The following is a 26,353-nucleotide window of genomic DNA, read 5'->3' as shown; positions in this document are numbered from 1 at the left end:
GTGGGGAAGGCACAGGCAGCAGCCAGCAGAGCTCCTCACTAACGAGGCACCTCCCTGAATTTTCATCTCACTGCTGGTTAGCTGGGCAGCAATTAGGGGCTTCTCAGGTTTAAGGCCATGTGGGATGCTTTGCTATTGATCAGGCTTTTTCCAGGGAGGATTCTCAAACTTTGGCTTGCAGCCATTAGCAGGCTGTTGCAACCACTGTCCCTTATCCTTTCAAGTCTCTAGGCTACATATAAAAGGATGATTCTGCTGGAAAAGTGTCTCGGAAGGAGAGATGTGTGGGCCTGTTTTGACAGAGGAAGAGGCATTTGCTTTCTTATTAACAAAGAAACAGAGATGTGCAAACCAGTATTACTGAAAGACATTAAAAACAACTTGGAAGTTCATACACCTCCTCTGCTGAGGTGCATTTTATGGTGGCTTATGGGACAGAGAGGGATAATTAGCACTGCATTCACTGCCAGGGACAAAATGCCTATAGATGGGTCCCTTGCCAATCTTCCATCTCCCAGTAACCCAGCAGGAATCTACCCAGGGACTAAAGGTGTTCCCATTATTAAGGACAGTATCAACTTCAAAACTACAGGCTGGCTCTTATCTCTTTTCCATGTGTCTGTGATAGCAAATATTCCCAAGAAGAGAGCAGAAACGAAATTAATTCCTTAGTGTCATGATATATTGTTTTGGGCCTTATGTCACGTGTTTATTAACAGCCCTTTATTAATATGGTGTGTGCAAGCAGGCCAGATCTTCCAAATGAGAGAGATTGAGCTTATCCCAAAAGACACAGAGAGGCTCTTGCTTAATTAGAGTCATGCACATGCAAATGCACTCTTGTGGATGGACAGGTAAATTCAGTTTGTGTAAAAGAGAAGGGAAAATGACAATACTGCATTTTTTGGGTGCAGTTTGTGTGGTCATACAAGATATATTTTTGCTCTTTTCCATTTGTTTCTGGGCTCTGTCAGAGAACCTCTCAGAACTTCCTGGAGCTACATGTCAGGTGTTGACAGGAGGACAGTTCATTTTGCCAGCATGCCACGCTAAATACTAATTTTGGTAATTTAACACAATGTCACTTGATAGAAGCACTTCTGTAGCTTCTTGATTTTCTTCTTAATAGATGAGATTCACCACTGACATGTCAAATCATCTTTCTGCCATGATGGCTGTGGACATGGGATGAAATACGAGGAGGTTTCAGTATCCAAACTCCTAAATTATGTGTGAGTGCTGTAAAGTTAAAGCTTTTTCTCTCTGGCCTCATGTATCTCATCAAAACACACTATCTGTCGAGAAAAAACAAGCAAAAATATTTCCAAAGTGTTTACTGGCTTTCTGAATAATGAATTGAACTTTAATATTTATTAAATACAAAATAGTAATAAATTACAATTGCACAATTTCTTACAGTTTTTATTAAGATCAAAACTTATTTGTTCAGACTAGATTTATATAAATAAATGACAGTACATTTTTTACTTGTGTTCAGAAGATTGTAATACATATTACAAAATTAAGAATTTTTTTTGTCCCTCAAACCATCACTGCGAAAAGAATCATGCATTATTTCTACTAAACAAACAAAATGCCCACCTAATTGAGAGAGCCTTGTTACAGGTATGGCCCTACTCTCCAAAATTAGACATGAAACATAGAGATACCAGGACTATTTATTGAACAAGAAATAATAAAGTATAGTACAATGTTGATGTGCTACCAAAACCAAAAGTATACCAAAACAACACAGCTCTCTTCACGCGCCTTCGCGACGGGTATCGAGGACGTCAGCTAGCCGGCATGCAACCGAGTAAAACGCTCAGTTTTACAACGTCTATGTTCGAGCACAAAGGAGGAGGAACTAAAGAGCCCAGACAAAACAAAGGAACAAATGAAGAGCCCAGATGTTTGCAAGTCCTCCCGTCACCTCCCGCTCCGTGCCGCATGCACTGCCTTTGCTCCGTGCTCCTTTCCTGGGCAGCGCCGCCGCCCAGATGTGCACCTCCGAAGAGATGGATGTGCTCCCAGAGCGCTGCAGGGCCCTTGAGAACTTCCAGCTGTGGTTCCTTGCCCAACCCACCATGTTACAAAAGAACTGTAAGCACAACTCTTGGAACCAGCCAGCCTTGGGCGCCGCGGTGCCGCTGGAATGCAGCTGGCGCCTGGCACAGCTCGCCTCGCGTGCTGCTGTCACCAAGTCTGTCCTGCTGCTCTTTTCTGCAGCACAGGGGGCTTCTATTAAATTCTACAGTATTGTGGATTACTTTCTCTACATGATAAGAAATCCATTGTTTTCTCCCTTGTTACTGAGATGCAATCGTTTGGCAATGCACTGTTCTAAGGGGAAAAAAGCATTTCATCATTGACACCTCAGCACTTCAGATGGAGTCACCTGATCCACCTTTTCCACTTCCCTCTGTTCAAACGAAATTTATTAACAGCGAAGTAATTTCAGATGGATTTCTAGCTGGGTCAAAGAGATTTTCCAACTGAATTTCCTGGTCCCTGTTTATTGTTTGTTGCTTTTAAATCAAAAGAGTTTTCAGTTATTTTTTATTTCAGTTGCAGACACGTCCCCTCAGTGCTTGAGTGTTGCTAGGTGATAAGCATGTAAATCAATATATCTCTTGTGTCTCTGGCTTTGGGTGCTCATGTTAATATATCTACATACACGTGCTTGGTGTTCAAAGCACAGGAATAGAACCAAACTAAACCAAACCAAACCAAAACAAAGAATAAAAACCACCTAAAAGCCCCCTCAGCAACCATCCCCTCAAGCCAAGAAGGGTGGACTAAAATAACCTCTTTTTTATTAATTTCTTTTGCACTGCCCTTTGCTGTTGTTTCATTTTGTACTGATCCAGGAGGTCTCCTACCAGCAGTTAAATTGTACCTCTATGTAAAAAATGTCTCACACATGCTGCTTTTGTGTTTTGTGGATCTGCTGGCATGGAAAACTGAGCCATGCAATGGCTGGGAAGAACAGTTTTAACACTGCGTCTTTTATGCTACATATTGGTTTTCTGTTCTGGTAGTCCCCACTTCCCCAGATTGAGATGAATTTTTGCTTATTCACTGCCTGGGCTATTTGCAGGGAAAAGTGAAACAAAAGAAAACAGCAATGCTTTTATTATCTTGTGAATTCGGTGGAAGCAGATAAAGAAATATTTGAGCACTCAGATGCAAAGGAGTTGCACTTTTGAGTGTTTTGTCACGGGACTATCAGGCCACTGTCCATGGTACTCGCCTCACAGTCAGGAACTCGGAAGGTTTTCCCATTGGCACTCACTGCTTTTTCACAGAACAGTACCTGACACCGAGGCTTGTTATGGAAAACTAAAAATAACAATTTAATAGCACATTGTTAAAGAGCAAAATGGGATTAAAATCTTGCTGAGATGCATTTCTAAGTGATTTTCTTTTCTGTTTTAGAGTTATGATACTTGTCATAAAATGTAATAATGCATTCACAGCAAATAAGAAAATAAATGAGGGTTTCAGCTTTGAAAACATTCTTCAGTCTACTCCTAATTCACCACTGAGAATCATAGTTCAGAAAAGAAAGACTGAGCAGCATTGGGACCATACTTTTCCCTGGGTTTCCAGTTGAGTTTGTAGCAGAATTATCTATCCTCTGGTCCTTCCAGCAGGCTGTGGTATTATTGTAATGCAGCCCAAAGACAGCAGCAGTCTACTGGCCAACCAGAACCAGAACAGAAAAATATTTAGGGTCTAGAGAATATCACCGGTTGAGTGGAGTATAAAGATGAAGAGAGAAGTATCCTAATATAGAAAATATCTATCACTCCATAGATGCACCACTATGATAAGGCAGGTATTTGTAAAATGCACATAGTAATGCCACAGCCTGAGTAGTAGTTTGCACATCATGAGCAAAAATTAGAAGAATTCAATAAATTTAGGGTTTTTTCCTCATCCTTTGAAGTCTGCTGGATTCCACTTTAAATGCTCACTGTCACAGAGATTTCTTTCCCTGTTTTCGTAGAACTCTGTTAAAAATAATTATTTTGATTCCAGACCCTTGAGCATTAAATAAACTGAGCATGGTAATAAAACAGAAGAACTGCAACTCAGTGACATTTATACCACTTTTCAGCTGATGTCCCTTTGAGCTGCTGGGGACAAATCGTAGAAAGGCTCCTGCACTTTTCCATCGACACAAATTGAGCCTGCTGTGTAGGTGTTTTCCCCTTCCCAGCAGTTCCTGTTGCTAATGTTGCAGTGGGAAGCGTGCCCACTCTGCATTCCAGACAGAGATGACACATAGAGTGATTTGTCCAGGAAATCAGACAACTCCACTCCAAGGAAGAGCTCCTCCTCCTTTGCTCAGGCCCATCTCCCCTTGGTGACTCCTGGGTAAAGAGCACAGGATTCTGCCCGAGGGGAGGCTGATGCATGAGCAGAAATGCACATTGTCATGTACCACTGGCCTCCTGAGAGAACGCTGATGGTGCAGTGGAACAGTTTTGCCATGGCAACATTATTTTTATTCTTTTGGAAATGCCCAGTTGTTGCTCTCCTGAAATTGTGCTTGGGCAGGTTTGGAAGTGCTGTTTAGTTTGCCAGGTATACCCTTGCCTGTGGTAGCTGTATTCTCCACGGCATGGCAAGAGATTTTTGAAAACAGCTGTGCTTACAGGAATTCTCATTTATACCTGCAGCATACATTTACAGCAGATCCAAGATCTCCTGCAAGTTCCAAGATATTCTTTACCCACAAGTAATTCTTATTTTATGGAAGATCCTCACTGATCCTCCGAAACTAAGTTTTTAGACTTGAGGCCAAAATTTTAGATATTTCTTCAAATCTGTGCATGCATATTTGTGTCAGAAGAGTTGCAGATCCAAAATGCTTGGTGAACACTCATCACATACAAGATGTGAAGCAATGTGAGTACACATAAACTTATCTGAGCTCTATGTAAGGACCAGGGCTCCTTCTCTGTAAGTACACAGCAGACAGCTGTATTGTATAAACCATCCATACTTTGCATTTGCATCTTTTAAACAAAAAATTCCCATGTAAAGACGTGAGTCAAATTCTCTGTAGAAGACACTGGAGGATGAGAGAACTCCATGCGTGGCTAAATAAGTGCTGAAAAATTTATCCCAGGGTCTCCTGCTTTGGGGCACAAATTTCATTACGTGACAAAATGCAAAGTGCTTTAATTAATTTTCTTTTAATGGTCAGAATTTGCCAGAATTTACAATATACCATCATGTAAAACAGCCCTGCTAACTCTACCACAAATAATAAAGGAAGTCTTCACAGGCACTATATATTTGGAACAGCATTTTCAGATGACATGGGAGGTGTGTGTTTGTTTGTATGATCCAGCATTGCCACCCGGGACACGGTTCCAACAGTCTGCACTGTCATGGACACAACTCAGAAATGTTGACTGGAAAATCATCCACAAAGGTTGAGGGCTAACAACCTCCATGTTACACAGATGGTTATCTCCTTTCTCAAAGAACATGCTGTCATTACAAATACCATATGCATCTTGTTCTCACCCAGCAGAACTTTTTTTACAGTTTTTCAGATTTGAAGGATAACCATATTAATTTGTTTTCACGTCAGGTGAAAGGATGCACCAGCTGAGACTGAGGACACAACTTGTCATCAAAAAATAAGTACCTGATGGCAATCATTCTTGAAAAAAAAATACTTAGAAAGCTAATCATTCACAATACTGCACCTTTTTGCAAATACAAGGACAATATTTGTTGCTGCTTCCCGTATTTGTTGGTTTACATTGCTATCATTTTTCTTGTAAACCTGGGTTATTCTACTGAACAGAAATGATGACTTGAATTTGGGTAATGCTTACGACCATACAAATAATCTATCAGTAGCAGTAGTGTCAGCTGGAGAATTAATGCTACAAGTGGATAACATCACACTATTTGAAACCAATAGCTCTTCACACAGTTGAAGACTGAGGGTCCTATTCAGCAAATATTCAGGGTCCTATGGCTGTGGCCACAGAGGTTCCAGAAGCTCTCGCTGAGTCTAATCCTGATTCAGGAACCAAAATGATATGCTGTGTATATATTTCTCTGCACAGCCTGGGTGTGCTGGACACCCTCCCCCACTTGACTCCTGGGAAGGAAAAAAATATGTCTCTGTTTAGCTTTCAGTGACATGAAAACCAATCCACAGTAATGAAATCTAAAGAAGTTAGCCAGGCATGTATGAAAAGAACAGGATGCCTGTGGAAAGGGAAGAGCTGTCAAAACCTAATTGTGGGCTCTGGCTGCAATGAAATTTATCAAAGAGGGAAGACAGGTTGGATATAAGGATGTAGACAACTTCTGCTAAGAGACACTTGTTGTGCTGTGGGCAGCAGTAACCTTTACACCACACCTTGTGTGCTGTGTCAGGATATTCCTGTCAACACTTGGCTGCAGCTGAGAGCTCCCAAATGCCCAGGTCAGCACTTCAAGTGTGGCACTTCAGCCAGCATCTACCCTGTCACTGGGGGCACAAACACCGGGGCAGAGCTGCCCCACTGCTGGCAGCACACCTGTGCTGAGAAGGCGTCGAGCCTTCCTCCTGCCACACACAGCCTGTGGGCACTCCCTGCTCAGACTGTGCTGCTATGGCACCAGGAAACACAATTCCTTATGGACACAGGACAAGACTGTGGGATTCTTCCCAGCTTGCAGTATCTTCATAATGCCTGATAATCTTTTCTGGAGCTGCCCGTGGCCAGTGCTCACAACCACGCAGGGAAATCTTCAGTGGCACTGTGGTAACACAGCTGCACTCTGGTGCAGAAAGTAAACTCAGAGGGGCTGTGAACTGCCTGCCTCCAAGTATTAGTGCCCACAGCATAATTCCTAGCTCCATATGGGTACTGTGCTCTTTCCTGTCTTTCAACATTGAGGATAACTCTGGGGCTGCTTGTAAATAAACAAGACACTTCCCTTTGACTGGGAGTACTGCCTGACTCAGCCAGTGAGAGCAACAATGGGAGCAAGTCATGGTAACTTTAGGAAGCAATTTAGTTTGAACTTTGATGAATTTCTGTGTCTCATGAATCAGGATTAGTGTTCCCTGCATTGAGGAGAGGATTAGACAGAGGGATTAAAAGGACATCTTTACCCCACTGGACTCTGTGGAATAGCCCCTGAGGATATGGCTAAGAAAGAGTTCAACAGGAATGCCAAATTTCTGCTGAATAGGTTAAAAGGGTGAGGAAGCCTCTTCGGCAGCCATCCAAGCGCAGAAGACCTGCATAACATTCCTGCTGAATAGGGCCCTAAAGACAAAAAACAAAACAAAACAAAACAAAAAAAAAGCCATAGGAACCTTGAAAAGCTTTTCTGATTGTGTCGCTTCTTATGAGAACCTCAGATCTTCAAAGATACTTAAGCATATTTTTGTCAGTGCAGTTAGGCATCCTTTGAGATGTGCTAGTGGCATGGATGATATATTGTTACAAGAAAAGAAGTCAAATTAGGTTGTTGTATATAAAAAAAAAAAATAGGTCTTGATTGTTCAGTAAACAAGGTCCATTTCCTTACATCAATTAACAGTCAAAGTTACCCAAGATCTTATTTAAAAAGCAAAACTAAACCCTCAATCAAGTGTATAATGTTTGGTGTTTCCATGTCTGTATTTTATAGACAACAATTACCTTCTGTCTCCCTAAAATTGCGAGGAGCAGACTTAACTTGTGTGTCACATTTCAACTTTAAAGCGTTTCCAAACCCTTTTCTAGGATTTACCTCATGCACGCAGATCTTGGGTTTGCTCATAAAATTTTATCCAACTTCTAATGCCATGTGGGAGAGTTTTCAGGATTATTGCGAGGGGGAAGCAGTAAATGAAAGCCTTACCTCCACAAGAGGATGCCAGTGGGCGATGGGCTTCCGAGGGTACGAGAGCATTTCGTTCCAGTGGTCGCGCCCTAGACTCTCTGCATCGTTGCCTACTTGACAAACTCCAATGACCTCATTGTGACCTACACTGTGAAAATGGTCCATAATATTTTTTTCTTAAAATTTTACCTTTGGAACCACACCAGTTGCATATTTCATCAGAAACATTAATCGCGGATTTTTAGGATTAATTCTTGCCTGGAGAACATAACACACTCGGCAATACATATGCTTGCTCTTTGTGTTTCCCACATGTCCTAGGGTGACTGTTATGGTGTTTGTATCTCCAATCGTGTGTTCTGTTTACGTTTGATATTATGTTCTGTGCTTTCAAAACTGACTCTGAAAATGAAAGTTTGTTTTGCTGTGTTATCATCTAGTTCACCTCCCCCCATGTCTGCTGGAAAGCTAAAAAAGGCTAGGGCTGGCTGGCTGGCTTTGCTTTGCTTGCTTGCTTGCTTAGCTTGCTTGCTTTGCCTGCTTTCTTACTTTCTTACTTTGCTTCATAGTTAAGTTAAGCAATCCAATTCTTTCCCTGGACTGTTATTTTTTTTTTCCCTTTCCTCTTTCTGAATATCATTCAACCTGCTCTGGACTGGGATCTGAGAAACACCAAAGAACACCAAAAGCCTGCATTTAGTGATCTGCAGCAGCCATCCCCAGCGTCCAGACCCAGGCGACCACTCCCAGGAAAGACCTTCTAGATTTGTTCAGCTCTTCAAAAGAGTAAAAAAGTCTTGTTGTCATCTTGTGTTAATTGTTTTAGTGTTGGGGAGTGCTTTGTTGTTGAATAAACAAGTTCTTTTCCACTTCCCTCTCAGAAGAAATTTTTCCCTGAACCAAATGGGTGGGGAGGGGCCGTGGGAGTTTCCTGGGGGCTCCTTTCAGAGAGTTTTCCCCAAATTTGCCCTAAACTAAGACAAATATTTTGGCGCCCAACGTGGGGCTCGAGAGAGTGGAAAAAAACCCTGTTGTAATCATATTTTTGTTCCAATTATTTTGTCTGGGTATGAAGCAGTTACTAGTTATGTTGTTTGAATTAATATTGTCTCTTGGGGTGAAGGCCTGCATGTGTCTCTAGTCCCTGGGGGTTTTTCAGATCTTAATCCCCCTGTGGTCCCTAGGTTTATTTTTTTATCCAGGAATAGCTCCGGTATTGTCCCTAATACGTAGGTTTTGCAGTAGAAAGGCACTGACCAGAATATCCATCGTGCTGTGCTTGGGTGTAATAGCTTCCAGAGGGTTTATAAAAGTGCTGAGGTCTGTTCCTGGAATGTATGATTCATGGTTATGGTTATACAGCCAGTTTGTTAGAGAAGAAGTAGAAAATGAGGCTTTTCAGCCTTTGCTTTCCTTCTTCTCCTCTGAATTTGTTACCTCCCTATTAGAGAATGTTCAGTTTCCCCTGACTGTTAAGGAGACCATCTTCCTGGTGTTTAATCTGGTAAGCTTTCTCTATACAGTCTGCAGTCTCTCTAGAATGAAGGCTGAGATTTCTAGAGGGGCTGATGAAACCTCTGACCCAGGAGTAGACCCAAGTGTGAGAAATCTTGAGTGGTGTGGGAAATGGGAGGATATGGGCCAAATCTTAAAGGAATTTTCTGACCCTATAGCCTGGAACTTTCCAAGTGAAAAAATTCAAAATCCGGCTGAGGTGGCGAAGTACCTGAAAGAGAAGTGCCATGATAACTCTAAGGAGAAAAAGATCATTGCAGTGAGCTGAGCCCTGGCATATGCTTATCGCACCCTATTAGATACTGTAGGGCAGCAGACAGAAGAAGGGGGGCAGGGAGATAAATCAGCAGCTATCCCAGTCACTCAGGCTGCAGCCAACACCCCCGGCTCAAAGCCAACAGCTAAACCAAACTCAGCAGCCAAGCCTCAACCAATGGCTGTTGCTACTAGCACAAGAAGTGAAAAGCGCACAGAAAAGACCAATCGACCAGTAGATGATGACAATGATGATGATAATGCAGGAAAGAGACCCTCAATGCCTGCTGACATAAAATCAGAAGTCAAAGCAACTGGTACAAAATCAGAGGCCAATACTGAGTCCTTTTCCCTAAAAGACCTTCGTGGCCTGAGGAAGGATTATACCCGACAACCTAATGAGTCTGTAATTAGTTAGTTAGTCCATCTTTGAGATGCTGCAGGCGAGGCTACAATTCTGGATGGTACTGAGGCAAGACATTTGAGATCCCTGTCACATGATCCTGTTATTGATCAAGGAATGATGAGGGGGGCTAACCCTCACAGCCTCTGGGCACAGGTTCTGGAAAGTGTAGCACAAAAATACCTGTGTGCAGATGATCTTTATATGCAGCAAACCCAGTGAAAGACTATAAAACAAGAGATCCAACGTCTGAGAAAAATGGCAGTGGCAGAAATTATCTTCTCAGATGAAATAACAACTAAGAATCCAGACTTGGTACCATGTACATCTGTGATGTGGCGAAAACTTATACAGCTTGGGCCACATGACTACGCTTCTGCCTTAGCAATAATGAAGCAAGATGAGAGGGATGAGACCGTGCTCGAAATGGCAAGGAAACTCCGAGCATATGCAAATGCTGTACATGGCCCAACCCATGCCAGAATTGCAGCAGTGAAAACACGTCTGCAGAAATTAGAAGATAAGATAGAGGAGAATCATAAGAGACTCAGGGAAGAAATAAAGGAAGACCTTCTCCAAATCTCAGCAGTACAGATCAGAAGTTCTAGTATCCAACGTAAACGTTCCTCAAATGGTGAGAGAAAGTACACCCCACGAACTGAGCTGTGGTTCTTCCTGCGCGATTGCGGAAAAAACATGAAGAAATGAGACGGAAAACCTACTGGTGCTCTGGCACAACAGGTGCGTGAATTGAAGGAAGATAAGACTCAAAGAAAAAGTGCCACCAAAAAGAGAGCAGCTCCAGTTGCCCGTAGCCAAACTGCCAGGCATGATGATGATGATGACATGTCTGATCCCCTTAAAAGAACCTCTAAGACATACGCCCAAGGCAAGAAGAATAACCAGGCTTAGAGGGGCCCTGCCTCTAGCCAGGTAGAGGCGAGGGAAAACCGTGTTTTCTGGACTGTGTGAATTCGCTGGCCTGGCACATCGGAACCACAAAAATATAAGGCTTTAATTGATACTGGTGCACAATGCACGTTAATTCCATCAAGACACGTAGGGGCAGAATCTGTCTCTATTGCCGGTGTGACAAGTGGATCACAAGACTTTACCGTGGTGAAAGCTGATGTAAGTCTGACAGGAAATGAGTGGAAAAAACACCCTATTGTGACTGGCCCAAAAGCCCCATGTATTTTGGGCATAGATTACCTTCGAAGAGGATATTTTAAAGACCCAAAGGGACTCAAGTAGGCATTTAAAATAGCAGCTGTAGCGACAGAGAACATCCAGCAACTGAACACCTTGCCTGGACTATCTGAAAATCCAACTACAGTAGAACTGTTGAAGGGAAAAGAACAAAAAGTACCAGTTGCCACTTCAACAGTGCATCGTCGACAGTACAGAACAACTCGAGATGCTGTGGTTCCCATCCATAAGATGATCCGAAAGCTAAAAAGCCAAGGAGTGGTCAGCAAAACCCACTCACCCTTCAACAGCCCCATTTGGCCTGTGCGTAAATCTGAAGGAGAATGAAGATTGACTGTAAACTACCGTGCATTGAATGAAGTGACTCCACCACTGAGCGCTGCTGTGCCAGACATGCTGGAACTCCAGTACGAGCTGGAGTCCAAGGCAGCGAAGTAGTACGCCACTATTGATATTGCCAATGCATTTTTCTCCATTCCTTTAGCAGCAGAATGCAGGCCTCAGTTTGCCTTTACATGGAGGGGAGTGCAATATACCTGGAACCGACTGCCCCAGGAGTAGAAGCACAGTCCTACCATCTGCCATGGGCTGATCCAGACTGCACTAGAAAAGGGTGAAGCTCCAGAACATCTACAATATATTAATGATATCATTGTGTAGGAGAACACAGCAGCAGAAGTGTTTGAGAAAGGAGCAAAAATCATCCGAATCCTCCTGGAAGCTAGTTTCGCCATCAAGAAAAGTAAAGTGAAGAGACCTGCTCAAGAGATCCAGTTCTTGGAAGTGAAGTGGCAAAATAGACGGCGTCAAATTCCTACAAATGTCATCAACAAGATCACAGCCATGTCTCCACCAACCAACAAGAAAAAAACACAAGCTTTCTTAAGCGCCATTGGTTTTTGAAGAATGCACATTCCTGAGTACAGTCAAATCGTGAGTCCCCTCTACCTGATCACCCGCAAGAAGAATGATTTCTGTTGGGGCCCTGAGCAGCAGCAAGCTTTCACCCAGATAAAGCAAAAAATTGCTCATGCAGTAGCTCTTAGCCCAGTCAGGACAGGACCAGATGTGAAGAACGTGCTCTACTCTGCAGCCGGGAACCATGGTCTGTCCTGGAGCCTTTAGCAGAAGATGCCTGATAAGACTCGGGACCGACCACTGAGATTTTGGAGTCGAAGCTACAGAAAGTCTGAAGCCAACTACACCCCAACAAAGAAAGAAATCTTGGCCGCCTACGAAGGAGTCCAGGCCGCCTCAAAAGTGATTAACACAAAAGCACAACTCCTCCTGGCACCCCGACTACCGGTGCTGGGGTGGATGTTCAGAAGAAAGGTTCCCTCCACCCACCATGCTACCAGTGCTACATGGAGCAAGTAGATTGCTCTCATCACGCAGCGTGCCCATATTAGTAAGCTAAATCGCCCTGGAATTTTGGAAATAATTACAAATTAGCCCGAAAGTGAAAGTTTTCGTGTCGCAAATGAAAAAGAAGAACCAGTAACACGGGCTGAAGAAGCTCCACCATATAACCAACTACCAGCAGAGAAAACACGCTATGCTCTCTTCACTGACAGTTCCTGTCGCATCGTAGAAATAAATCGGAAGTAGAAAGCAGCTGTATAGAATCCCACACGACGGATTGCAGAGGCCACTGAAGGAGAAGGTGGATCAAGCCAGTTTGCTAAACTCAAAGCCGTTCAACTAGCCCTAAACATTGCAAAAAAAGAAAAGTGGCCAAAGCTCTACCTCTACACTGATTCATAGATGGTAGCCAATGCTCTGTGGGAGTGACTAAAGAAATAGAAAGAAGCTAACTGGCAGCATAGAAGAAAACCAATTTGGGCTGCTGAAGAGTAAAAAAATATCGCTACCCGAGTAGAAAAGCTACCTGTAAAAGTTCGCCATGTAAATGCCCATGTCCCCAAAAATAAAGCTAATGAAGAGCAGCAAAACAATCAGCACGTAGATCAAGCTGCAAAGATAAGAGTGTCAAAAATAGACCTCGATTAGAAACACAAGGAGGAATTATTCCTAGCACGATGAGCCCATGATGCCTCAGGCCATCAGAGTAGAAATGCCACTTATAAGTGGGCACGAAACCGAGAGGTAAATTTAACCATAGACAGTATTTCTCAGGTTATCCATGACTGTGAAACATGCGCTACCATCAAACAAGCCAAGCGGGTAAAGCCCCTGTAGTATGGTGGACGGTAGTCCAAGTACAAATATGAGAAGGCCTGGCAAATTGACTACATCACACTGCCCCAGACACGCCAAAGCAAGCGCTACGTGCTCACAATGATAGAAGCCACCACTGGATAGTTAAAAACCTACCCTGTGTCTCATGCTACAGCCCGTAACACCATCCTAGGACTTAAAAAGCAGGTCCTTTAAAAGCATGATACCCCTGAGAGAATTGAGTCAGACAATAGAACTCATTTCAAGAACAGCCTTATCAACACCTGGGCTAGAAAACATGGCATTGAGTGGGTGTACCACATCCCCTACCATGCACCAGCTGCAAGCAAAGTGGAGAAATACAATAGACTGTTAAAAACCACCTTAAAAGCATTGAGTGAGAGATCTTTCAAAAATTGAAAGCAACATTTAGCAAAAGCCACCTGGTTAGTTAACAGCCGAAGTTCCACCAATCGAGCAGGTCCTGCCCAGTCTGAGCCCCTGAATATAGTAAACGGAAATAAAGTCCCAGTAGCACATGTCAGAAGTTTGTTAGGAAAATCAGTATAAATCAATCCTGCCTCGAGTACAGACAAACCCATTCGTGAGATTGTCTTTGCTCAGGGACCAAGTTATACATGGTAAATAATGCAAAAAGATGGAACAACACGATGTGTACCTCAGGGAGATCTGATTGTGGAGTAAAACTATTGTGCAAATATCACTGTTTGCTGAATGTTACTGCCAATGTCCGTGCATGAAACACACAGACATGAGAAAGAAAGAAATGAGTAAGTGAAAGATACAAGTTTTAACTTGATGGAGTTTTTACATGATGTTGAAGATATAGAGATAAGGGGTGGAATGTCCTAGGGTGACTGTTATGGTGTTTGTATCTCCAATCGTGTGTTCTGTTTACGTTTGATATTATGTTCTGTGCTTTCAAAACTGACTCTGAAAATGAAAGTTTGTTTTGCTGTGTTATCATCTAGTTCACCTCCCCCCATGTCTGCTGGAAAGCTAAAAAAGGCTAGAGCTGGCTGGCTGGCTTTGCTTTGCTTGCTTGCTTGCTTAGCTTGCTTGCTTTGCCTGCTTTCTTACTTTCTTACTTTGCTTCATAGTTAAGTTAAGCAATCCAATTCTTTCCCTGGACTGTTATTTTTTTTTTCCCTTTCCTCTTTCTGAATATCATTCAACCTGCTCTGGACTGAGATCTGAGAAACACCAAAAAACACCAAAAGCCTGCATTTAGTGATCTGCAGCAGCCATCCCCAGCGTCCAGACCCAGGCGACCACTCCCAGGAAAGACCTTCTAGATTTGTTCAGCTCTTCAAAAGAGTAAAAAAGTCTTGTTGTCATCTTGTGTTAATTGTTTTAGTGTTAGAGAGTGCTTTGTTGTTGAATAAACAAGTTCTTTTCCACTTCCCTCTCAGAAGAAATTTTTCCCTGAACCAAATAGGTGAAGAGGAGCCGTGAGAGTTTCCTGGGGGCTCCTTTCAGAAAGTTTTCCCCAAATTTGCCCTAAACTAAGACACCACAGCTCAGAATAATTTGATATTTCCCCCCTTGTAGCACACAAAAGGTTCTTTCCCTGTGTTCTGTAATTAGCTGCAAAGGCAAACAGGCTCTAAGACACAACTTTATAAATGGAGAGTGTGTATGTAAAAAGGCTTAGAGTAAATGTACAAAGTGAACATCAGTGCTTTATAATGCCCAGTTACCTCATTCTGCTAAACACATCTGCAGCTTACTGGTGTCAGTTATAGATCCAGATCTACATTTTAAAATTTAGTAAGGAAGTTCTGCCTGGCAAAACAAAAAACGTGCAGACTTCTACCAAGCTCAACTTGACATTAATTCCCCGCTTATAGAGAAGAAAGTAGTAACTTTCTTTCTGGGTGTAAACCTAGAGTGCAAGACTTTATCAGCCAATATTTGACAGCTACAGGCATCTCACCGGTCATAATCCATAACAGCTATCGACAAGTTAATTTGGTCAATGTTTTCTGGAGGGACGTCAAAGACTATGGCTTCATTGTAAACGGGATTTAGGGTGTTCCTCTTGGTGGAAGTTTTCCTTTTCTTTAGCCGCCTTCCTTCACACATTAAAGAAACCTTCACGTAGGGATCTGTGCGGGTCATAAGAACAACGTTGATTTTTGACAAATGCAAATGGAAAGTGAAGGGAGACTTCCTGTGTGCCCATTCCTGCTTGCTGGATTAATCTCCTGGACCTGACTGGAATTTGAGTTTCTCTGTCACCACGATATGCACAGGAGGCAGTGCAGCTTTGAAAGCTTTACCTGGTTCACTGCTTTTAATGACCTTTTTAGGTTCAAGAAGCTCCTTGTTGTGCACCAACTTCTCAAAGGGTATTAAAATATCCACTGAAGCGTGTTATACATGACTATTTTATACAACAGCCTGTGTATCAGCCTATTTATAGCAGCCTAATTACTTGTTAGATTTGTTGGACAGACAGAAGATGACAATGCTTTTCACAACAGGATTTACTGGTGTATGGTTAAATACAATTCAAAGTGCAACAGTTAGTAGCTTATATTTCCCAAGAGAGCGATAATTATTTTTGAACTCCTGAATGTAGCAAAAAAGAAAGTTATTTCTTTGTAGCTCCTTTCTGAGAGCTCTACAGCTCTCTGCTAGTATTTAAAAGATATCTGTAAAATCTTATTTATGTTTCTAATTTTTATTGTGGGCTTTTGGAAGGGTTGCTGAAAGGATTGGGGGGGATGATCACTACTTTCTCCATATGCCAGCAAGAGCAGAACTGGCTCAGTGGCTCTTGGGGACTGTCAGAGAGGGCCAGTCTGCCTCTGTGTCATAGCTGCAGCAGTCTGCTGCACAAACAATTCCCAGTGCTGGGAATACATTTTGGCCAGCTTGTTTTACTCTGAATTACAGTGGCATTGGAAAGAATAATCTTGCACTCTTTTTAAGAGAGTGACTTGTTTTAAACTGTGCCTTGGATCTAAGCTAACTAAAATGTGTTATTTATTTCTCATCAACTCCTGCACTCAAGTAGAGTTCACAGTATAAAAACCCCCCTCTCAAAAATCATTCTGGGATTTGCAAATGTTGAATTCTGTGTCTTGGGAGGAAAAGGGGACAGAAATCCACTCCCCACTCTGAGCATTAAATTCATTCCTACCTGATGCTCCTGTGATATCCATTGCCTTTAGATTTCTTGCCTTTATTATTGTAATAGTTAGTCTACCAGCTGTTGGAAGGTAGCAGAGTGAAAACATAAGGTCACCAAGATCCACGTTGTCCTGTTTCAAGAAAAGAAAGATCATGTGAAGCAATAATAACATTTTTTTCTACTCCTAGCAGGATTTAAAGATGAAAATATACCTTTGGGAATCTACAGTTATGCAGTAAAATCTGAATTCTCATTCTGAAACTTATCTGAAAAAAACAGCTATCCATGTGCATACAAAATTCAAGTCACTCTGTTGCTAGACCACCAAAGTTCTTCAGGATAAATAAGGTTATAGTTTCTAGCACTCAGTCCTTGGAGATGGCACACATTTAAATGATGAGGTGCCTTGTGAGGGACTGGAAAATCTTTCTTCTATTTTATGTTTTTTACTGCTTTGCCTGTTTCACTGACAAGCACCCACAAATGTCTGTGCCTTTCTTTCTGGTCTGCAAGAGGAAGCCCACAGAGACAGTCACAGAAAAAAAAAAACCAAAGCATGATTTGGGCAGAGCTTTTTCCAACTCTTAAGTTTGCATGAACTCTGGTGTGACAGGTCAGAAGTATCTATGGCAATGGGACAGTCTCCACTAGAAAAAGAGTAAGGGTAATTATTAATTTTTGATCACAATAATTACAATAATTTCAACAACAACTTCCTGTGCCTCACACAGACAAGCTCCCTTACATAGATTTATCCATCTGTTTTATTGATAATTTGCAACCCTTTCCTGTGTTGATGGCATCAGAGTTCCAGAAAAGTAGTAGAAAATTTGCAAACTCTGTTTGCAGTTACAAAGCATCACTATTTTTTTAAAGAGGAAAATCCAGCTGTTTCATTAAAAAAATAGCAAAGGAAGGTTTGCATTAAATAATTTCTTTGATTTGATTTGCATTCTTTGGACTGAGCAGTGAATTCAAAATAGAATTGCTTGATCCTTGAAATTAGCAGTTTTAAGGCCGTGTTCCAGGTTTTCTAGGGAAGGGAAATGCAGCTGCTGTGGAGTATGTTTATCTTGCTTACCTAGCTTTGTGCAATAGCTTCCCATCTTTCCCAAGCTGGTTCCTTCTCTATCAGTCACCAAAGGCTGAAGGGTGGTGGATGACGGAGGAGAGGGAAAATACCTGGAAAAAGCCCCTAGCACAGGTTTGTCTCTGAGGCAGCTGCTGCTCAGACTGATGCCCAGAGCCTGTGCAGTCCCTTTGTGTCACTTCATGAGCTAGCAGGGGACATAAGCAGGACAGAAAGCATTGCTGGCATGGAGCTGTAGAAAAATGTTGTATCAGAAGGGAATTGTGGAGGTCACTTGCTCCAACCCCTTGCTCAGGAGAGGCATCTTTGCTTTAGCTCACAGATCATTCAAAGAAAAAACCAAACAGGTGCAGTCATTCAAAAGTAGGTCCTTTCATTGTGCTGTTATTAAGAGATGCAGTCAGAGAAGGAAAAGGCTGATATTATTGGCCATTTGTCAGGAATAACCAGCTTTTAACCCTATCACCTTTTCCACTCTGAAGATCAGTGTTTCAGGGTGGCTGAAAAGCTAATAAAGGCTGGAACAATATCGAGGTGGCTGCTATGACTCAGAATGTTTAGTGCCTCTTGATAATTCCCACTTGGAAGTAAGCCTGCTGCAACAAATTATGTCCCTGACTCACTTGGTGGGGGGATCAAAGTGCTGCTTGGGATGCTGTGAGAAATCCTACAGGTTAATGAAGTGTCAGCACATCCAGGAGAAATGTCTCTTGGCTAACACCTGCCCTTAACATTACAGGAAAATAACTGACCTCTGAGATTTTCCCAGTGATCAGCTGGAGCTTGATACCAATGACCAGGAAAACAGGAAGCAAAGTTTTCACTTGTCCTTCCCACTGTGAGAGCAACTTCCAATGTGTAAATATAAGTGTACTTCCCCAGCTCCGAGGTGCTGAGATTCATAGCTGTGAAGTTCTCGCTCGTGCTGCAGCTCTGAGCGGGCCAGAATTCCAAAAGCCATTTAAAGATATTATTGACTGAAGCAATCTTTTGGGAATTTGTCACTCTTGCAAATATTGATAGGTTTAGAAGGCAGTGTTGTTGAATCAGTCAGGTTTTCCCTGACCACAGAGAAGCCCATCAGGTATCTGTTGTTTTACCTGTGTATTTTGGCATACTTCAATATTGTCAGCTGTGGCATATTTATATGCATAAATACGGACAGTTATTGATTGGGGATTTTACATCATTTTTTTGTAATCTATTTTGTAGTACTTTGCAGTTCATCTTTATCGGATAGAGGTAGGTTTGACTTCAAATGTATTAGAATGTACTGACAGTATTTTGGATTTTATGGATTCGTGGAGGTACTTCAATAAGCAAAAACTGACCTATGCACCACTGAAATATATATATATATCTATATATATATATAGATATATATATATCTTTATATCTGTATTGTAGAATGTCCTTCTTACATATTTTGTACTATATTATGTCAGACACTCAATACATTAGGACTTGATGCAGCTATTTCCAACTGTTTTGTGTCTCTGAATACAAAATTCAGAGCCATAGTCCATATTGAATACTCCATATTCAACCCCAGTGCTCCACGTGCTGACTAGGAATTCATTCTGGGAGTACTCTAAATTTACTGCCACTACCAAATACAGGAGCTTCCACTCCAGACTTGATCATCTTGAATGAACACTTTAAAAAATTTATCCAATTTTTATCAAGAAATTTATAGGTAAATGAATTATTATAGAATTGTTTTAGGAACTGAATTCAGATGCCAAGAAAAATCAGAGAATCACAGAATGTCCTGATTTGGAGGGGATCCACAAGGATCAGGCAGTCCAACTCCCATCCCTGCAAAGAACAGCCTGAAGAGTCACACCCTGCATATATAACTGCACAAATGGACTGCATAAATGAACTGCTTAGGAAAAGAATGGATCACATGTGTTGAATGCAGTATTAGGAATTAGGCCATAATATACTTACCCAAAAGCTTTGCCTTACAACTGAAAAATAATTGTCACCTGCACTGTGATGGGTTTTCTGTAGCAAATACTGTGATATACATAATATATGTATGTGTGATATATATACATAATATATAATAACACTTTATCAATGCTTCTTGAAAAACTGCACTAGGCATTATATGGGAACAAAGCCAGTGTTATACTGGAAACAGAGCCTGTGATTTCTTTAATCTTTTCCAGTTGTAGAAGTTGTAGGTGTTGTAGCAATAGGTCACAGATGATTGTGAGATTGTCTCTTCCCAAGCCAACGCCTGAGAATGTGACTGAAGGGCAGCTTGCAGGCAGCAGCAGGGGAGACACCTTTTGCCACGCAAATCCCTCTCCCTGTCTGAAAAAGAGGCCCTATCTTCTCATACTTACATTTTAAATTGTAGAGAATTAATGACTACTCCATCATACTGGCTACTTGTAAAGGTTTTCTAAAGATTGGAAAGGATTTTTATAACAAAGAGAGCCTTTCCCTTTGACCTGGCTTTTCCTCCCTGTCTTACCTCAATTTTCTCTAATCAAAGGGCAACACTGAAAATTGCTGCAAACAATGGGCCCTCAAGGTTCAGTTAGAAAGGTTTAATGAGGGAATGTTCTTCAGAAAGTCCCACAAACTTTGACTGCCCCCTGTGGTGTTGAAACAGCAGCCAAAGGCCTAAAAACTGAATCCTGCCAACAGAAGCCATGAGAAAGCTGACAGCTCTTCATCAGCATGATCTCTGGCTGATTGATGCACTGTTTGCTCCTTGGATTCTTTATTTACTATTTGTTTTTCTAATGCATCTTGCAAACGCTCTTTGAACTGCAAATACAGCTCTGTAGCGCCCTGGTTTATGGCTGTGTAGCTTTGAGATGGTGTGGGCGTGTTAGTGACTTTTAATATTGCTTGCAATCCCAGATCTTTGGCTTGCTGTTTCACTACCACAGCCCCCCAGAATCTGCACGTGTGTGTTTATCCCTCTTGGAGGGGGGACAGGCACCAAGCTGTGGCTGGAGACCAGTGCTGTCACAGGCATGACCCTCACATCCAGCATACACAGGTCTTTTCTACAAAATCAGCTTCCTAACAGAACCAAAGCCAATGTATCTTAGCCTGGAGAAAAGGAGGCTTAGGGGTGACCTTATTGCTCTCTACTACTCCCTGAAGGAAGGCTGCAGACAGGTGGGGTCGGTCTCTTCCACCGGGCAGCAACTGGTAGAACAAGAGGACACAGCCTCAGCAACGTCAGGGAAGGTATAGGTTGGATATTAGGAAAAAAATTTTCACTGAGAGAATAATAAAGTACTGGAATTGTCTTCCTAGGGAGGTGGTGGAATCACCATGTCTGGATATGTTTAAAAAAAGACTGCACTTAGTGCTATGGTCTAGTTGTGGTGTTACGGCATAGGCTGGACTTGATGATCTTGGAGGTCTCTTCCAACCTCATTATTCTGTGATTCTGTGTGATTCTGTATCAGAGCACAGAGGGGATTAGTGCACATCTTCACGAGTTTAACATCACTGAGCTACACAGCTTAAGCCACGGATTGTCACTGAAGGTGTGCTGTATTAGCAAGAAATCACTTCAGGAACAGAATTAACAAGCATAGAGGGCAGGATCCTTTGCAAGGATTAGTTCCTGTTTCAATTGAGTGCTAAGGCATTACTGTGCAGGCTACACAAAACGTGGCACTACAGGATTACACTGCCAGAGGAATTTTGGAATTCCTGCTTAGGAGAAGATTTCATAAATAATGTGGGCTATCACGTCATGCATGTGGTACTTTCCAAATTTGTGCCTAACCTCATTCAGTGTGGTCGTAATACCCTATAGGGCATGTTACAGTGCAACCGTGACATCACTAATATAACCTGACCTAAAGTCTGGTCAGTTTTATTAGTAACTCAAAAGAAAATAATCAGAAGATAAATAAATTGAAATTCTAATTTACTCACATGTCCATGCCCTATATTATTTTTCTTTTGGTCCCATTCAGCAGGAAGCATAACTGAATAAATATCCTCTAACAAACATACCACTCTCCCGTTTGCCTCAAAACCTGCCCAGGTTCAGAGGTAGAAACAGAGCCTTTATTTTTAATCTGTAGCCTGCCTGTTCCTATATTCTAAAAAAAAAGTGAAACAAGATTGGGATCAGCTTTGCTTTTCCAGTGCCTCAGGCTTGGGCCCCAGGTTCAGGCTGAGTGCCTTGGTGTCGTGAGCTGTGCCTCTGACAATCCCACCTGGATTTGTCTCTGAGCCCTTGCAGTGTTCATGCAGTTTTTTATTCAACAAAGCAAGAGCATGAAGATTCTCCCTTGAAAATAGCTCAGTGTTACCTGGAAGAGTTCAAACCAGAGGTGTAAATCACAAGGTTTGCCTGAAAACTGCAAACAGGATGAATCTCATAATCCGTGAAACCTCAAGGTAAATAAGATTGCTGTTAGGAGCATGGAGACATGCCCCCCTCTCATATTATGCTTCCTTCTTGCTCTGTTCCTGGTGAAAATACTTGATACATTATAAAAATAATTTTTTAACAATTTTCAGGCTTTTACTGAAAGGGTTATTGTTCCTGCTTTTCTCAGAAAACATTTTGGGTTTCCCCGCCCTGTGAAACTAACCCATAATATACCTTTGAAAATGCTGAATTTGAATAGTAACATTAGTAAGCTTTTAGTCTATAATCACACATTACTTATAGTTTTAAAAAATGATTCAAATTTGCTGGAGATTAGCCTGCAGGAGAAATGATTCCCCAGTACTGTGTCAACAGCTCCATGCTGTTGCTTAGTGAGTATAACTCAGCATATTAAACAGGGAGATGTGCAACCTCAAAGAGGATGGTGACTAAGGGCCCTGAAATGGCCTCACCTTTGATGCCTTTGAGACTGCATTAAGCAGCTCAGGCTGGATCAAACCCTCCCAGTGAAACCTCCAAGCCACCTGGTTGTTAGGGACATTCTGACAAATGGGAATGACATTTGGGATCAGAGCTCTCCTCTTCCTTCTCATAAATACATTAGAGTGCAGAAAATGGGTATGGAAAGCAGGCAGCAGGGGATAGAAGAAAACAAGACAATTTATATAATTTTGCTTTCTGCCTCGGATCTCGGAAGGAGATTTGCTGTCCCCGAGTTAGGCATTCATAGGGTTTGTGCTCATTTCTTTGGCAACTGGAGTTTTGTATTTCTGGAGCAGAGAAGCTGTGATGGGCCTGCACCACGCAGTGCCTGTGCCACTCTAATTAAAGCATATGTCTCAATTATACCAGGTTCCTCCGTTCTCCAGCTATAAAAAGACAGACACCACTTTTTCACTTTTCTGCTATGTTGCAAAACTAATTATGGGTTGTGAGGTGCCCACATGTATTTTTATGCATCTCACCAACATAACATTAACTGGAGCACTTAGCAGGCACTGATGCCCTTGCTTATTTCCTATTAAGTAAGTAAGTCTTGAGAGAGGTTTTGGAGGCAGAAGTGGATTTAGAGATTTGCTGAATTCCTGCTGCTGTGCCAGAGCTGTACAGCTCAGGCCATGGTAGCTCTGCATGCTGCCTGCTGTAGCAGTTGGACATGTCTCTGCAAAGGAAAACAGGAACACAGCAGAGGTGTTGTGGAATGAGAAGGCATCATTTGAATCTCACAGAAAAGACAGAGTGCCACCATTTTATTTAAGTCTCTCTTTCTTATCCTCTCTAAGCTGAGGAGCATTAGTTGAATTTTAAACAACAAAAAAGTATTCCTAGTTAGTTCCAAGTCTTTCCTGGAATTAAGAGAATTATGCTGCTATGGTGAAAGAGAAGTTTCACTGTACATCATTCTAATATTTGCTAATGAGGGGATTTGAATTTTACAAGGATTTATTTCAGAGGAGGTTCACTCAGCTAAGACAAGGACGAGTTTAGTACACTAGGTATATGTGTTAAGTCCAAATGACTTACACATGCTTCAAGTAGTGTTATCTGCTTTTTGTGATATACATTTATTAAATTGCTTATCTGTGTTGAGAAGCCTGGAATAAGATTTGAGTGATAAGATACTAATTCTGCTGAGGAACATGTCCAGGGCACAAATACTATACAAATCCCATAGACTATAATCTGCTTGGGAATGACAGTAAAGCTAAAGTATCTAACATGAAGAATTTGTGAAGTTAGCTCTTCATTTTTTATAATTTCATCATAGAGTCATTTTGAGTTATATCTATGAAAAATATATACCGATAAAAACCCTTTTGAAATGTTGGATTTTAATTGAATTTGCATGTGACTAGAAGAGTGCCCGTTGCTTCTCATTACACATTTTGAGATGAATAGAAAAGATATGACTGGAAAATTCTATTTTCATGACATCTTAAATCAAAGAAATGAACTCTAGTAAAGGAGATATTTATTAATGCCTGAATCAATCCATATCTACAGATATGTGATTAAGTAAAGTAAGTGGAAAATGGGAATGGCCTATCTTTTAGAATTATTCTTTCAATACATCAATGTCAGGCTGTATTTCATGTTATAAGTTAATTTTCAAGGGGTACCATTTCTCGCTGTGATTTAATTAAAAAAATTTTATTTCATTGTCTCGATCTCTTTTCTTTATGCCTTTCTTAAAAACTGAAAGCAAATAAGCAAAGAAGCCTTTTGAGCTTGGTATGTCTGATTTCACCTACTGGGAAAGAACATGAACAAACAATACAAGAAAACTGAAGTGTTTGCATGTAATTAACTCTGGATTTTGCACTCATAGTTTCCTGAGCATTTTGGCAACTTCTCCATAAAGACATTATCAAAACCAAAGCCAATACCATATCCTCTGTCTTCAGAGTGTGAAGACCTTTAACATGGATTGTTAGAGTCTGTGTTTTGGGGATTTTTTGGGGGTTTTTTCCCTCTCCTGACCCCATTATCCTTGTGTCATGACTACTTTTCCAGGCCACATAAGAAGGATTCTCCAGCCACAACTCTGTGCTGTGCCAGTCATTCAAAATTCCTCAGAAATGAGGGTAGTGGGAGACAAAGCAGGAGCCTTTCACTTCATGAAAGTTCCAGAATAAATCCAGTCAGTGTCTTTGAGGAGAACAAACTCATAACTTTCTCCTGCCACAATGTCCTCAGCAGAACCAAGGACAGAGACCTTTTCTTGTAGGTAATCAATGTACTTATCTCTCTAAAGACCCAACAACCCCACTGTCACCTTATATCCTATAAATAAGATGGCAATTATTACTGAAACTTTCCAGTTGGTGAGCTGCATATGATCCTTGGGATGCATTTGTTCTTAAAGTAATTTAAGATTTTATTTATAAATTATTCTGCATTAAGATCCTTTTTAAAAAAGCCTCCATTCAGTACAGATAAACTTTATCCCATACCTGTTCTTAAACATATGCTTAAATCCTACAGATTTTACTGGCTTTGAATCCTGAAGATTTTCAGTTCATTACTACTACAGTGGTTTGCTGAATCTGGGCCTAACAGTGAATCTAATGAATTATCCTGTAGCTATTCAGATAGAAATAATGTCTCAATTTGTTCCAAACTAAATTGATGGACTGCAGAGATAGTCTGAATTGAGCTAATGAAAATTAGCAGGGACATGACAGCAAAAGCTGGAGCACTTGTCCTGTTTATGTGTGTGTGCCTATGTGAGAAATTGATTTCACGGGAGAAACAGAAATGAGGCCTTCTGAAAGTGAAACTTCTGTAGAAAAGTTAACAGAAGTAATTTTTTACATCAGTTATTAAGGAAACAACAACTACAGATTTGGCTCTGAAGGTTTCCTAGATGGCATTGTTGGCCAGAGACAGAACTTTTAAGTTTCTCCTTGCAAATTAAACTGTTCCTCGGAAAGTTATGCTAGTTTCTTGAATTGCTGGCGCCTTTTTTTTTTTTTTTTAAATTATTCTGTGACTTGTCACTTTCTAGAAAATGGAAAATTCAGTATAGATGTAATAATACAAAAAAATTCTTTCCCGGCCCTTGTTTTCCAGGCTGCCATGGATAATTTTGGTTGGTGCTTGGAGGCAGAGGGTGCATGTGTGTTTGTGGTGGGTGGGTGTAGGACAGGGAAGGCTTGAGAAGTAGAGGAAATAACTGCATCTTCCTGATGGAATATATAAAATGTATACATACACATTTTAAAATGTATACACACACATTTTATATGTATAAAAATGTCATAACCTCCGAGATGTGAGTTCACAAGCACGATGCTGTGGAGAAATTGCCTTCTCCTTTTCTCCCACCTCCAGGTATCCCACCTCGTCAGTGTTCACACTTTTGGAAGGACACTTCCAGAGCCTCGTGAGGGTGGGTTTGGTTTCCCACTGCTAAAGCTTTAAGGGGGAGCACTCTGGCACGGAGCTGAGTCAGACCCTTCCCTCTGCAGGGAAGGCAGTGCTTGCTTCAGAAATGTTGACAAGTTTGGGAATAGCAATGAAATGCAAATTGCCCTAGACAGGAGTATGTGTTTGGAGGGCATGTGCTTTCTTGAAAGGAAATGAGGAGGGAGCTTCAGCTGGGAAAAATAAGAGTTTTGATGACAGGTGGAGGCTGTAGAAGTGGAAGGACAGGTAGGTCAGGCAGACAGGGAACGTTTCACAGAGGGCAGTGTCACAAGCCAGTCGAACGGTGCAATCTGGAAAATTAGGACAGTGATGGGATTTGTTCTGAAGCATTCATTGCCTAAATTAAGGACAAAAGTTTTTATGAATGTC

The 26,353-nt window shown here is 41.5% G+C and overlaps 1 protein-coding gene across 4 annotated transcripts in view; it reads right to left on the bottom strand.

The window, feature by feature from the left end:
* Positions 1–1,332: 1,332 nt before the first annotated feature.
* Positions 1,333–26,353, bottom strand: part of SYT9 (synaptotagmin 9) — a 76,407-nt gene continuing 51,386 nt past the window's right edge. The window contains exons 4-8 of one of the 4 annotated variants that reach the window (XM_030273411.4): positions 16,587–16,707; positions 15,375–15,546; positions 7,876–8,005; positions 7,139–7,295; positions 1,333–6,133 (exon numbers count right to left, since the gene is read on the bottom strand). In XM_030273411.4, the coding sequence (XP_030129271.2) occupies positions 7,188–7,295; positions 7,876–8,005; positions 15,375–15,546; positions 16,587–16,707 (531 nt within the window). In that variant the 3' untranslated portion in view covers positions 1,333–6,133; positions 7,139–7,187. Of the gene's footprint in view, positions 6,134–7,138; positions 7,296–7,875; positions 8,006–15,374; positions 15,547–16,586; positions 16,708–26,353 lie in introns of those variants that run through there. The other 3 variants (XM_030273412.4, XR_012056173.1, XR_012056172.1) reach the window with 3 other exon arrangements.

Source organism: Taeniopygia guttata, chromosome 5, assembly GCF_048771995.1.
Source record: "Taeniopygia guttata chromosome 5, bTaeGut7.mat, whole genome shotgun sequence".
NCBI lineage: Eukaryota > Metazoa > Chordata > Aves > Passeriformes > Estrildidae > Taeniopygia > Taeniopygia guttata.
Note: the sequence above shows the minus strand (reverse complement) of the source record. Positions and strands in the feature narration are given on the sequence as shown.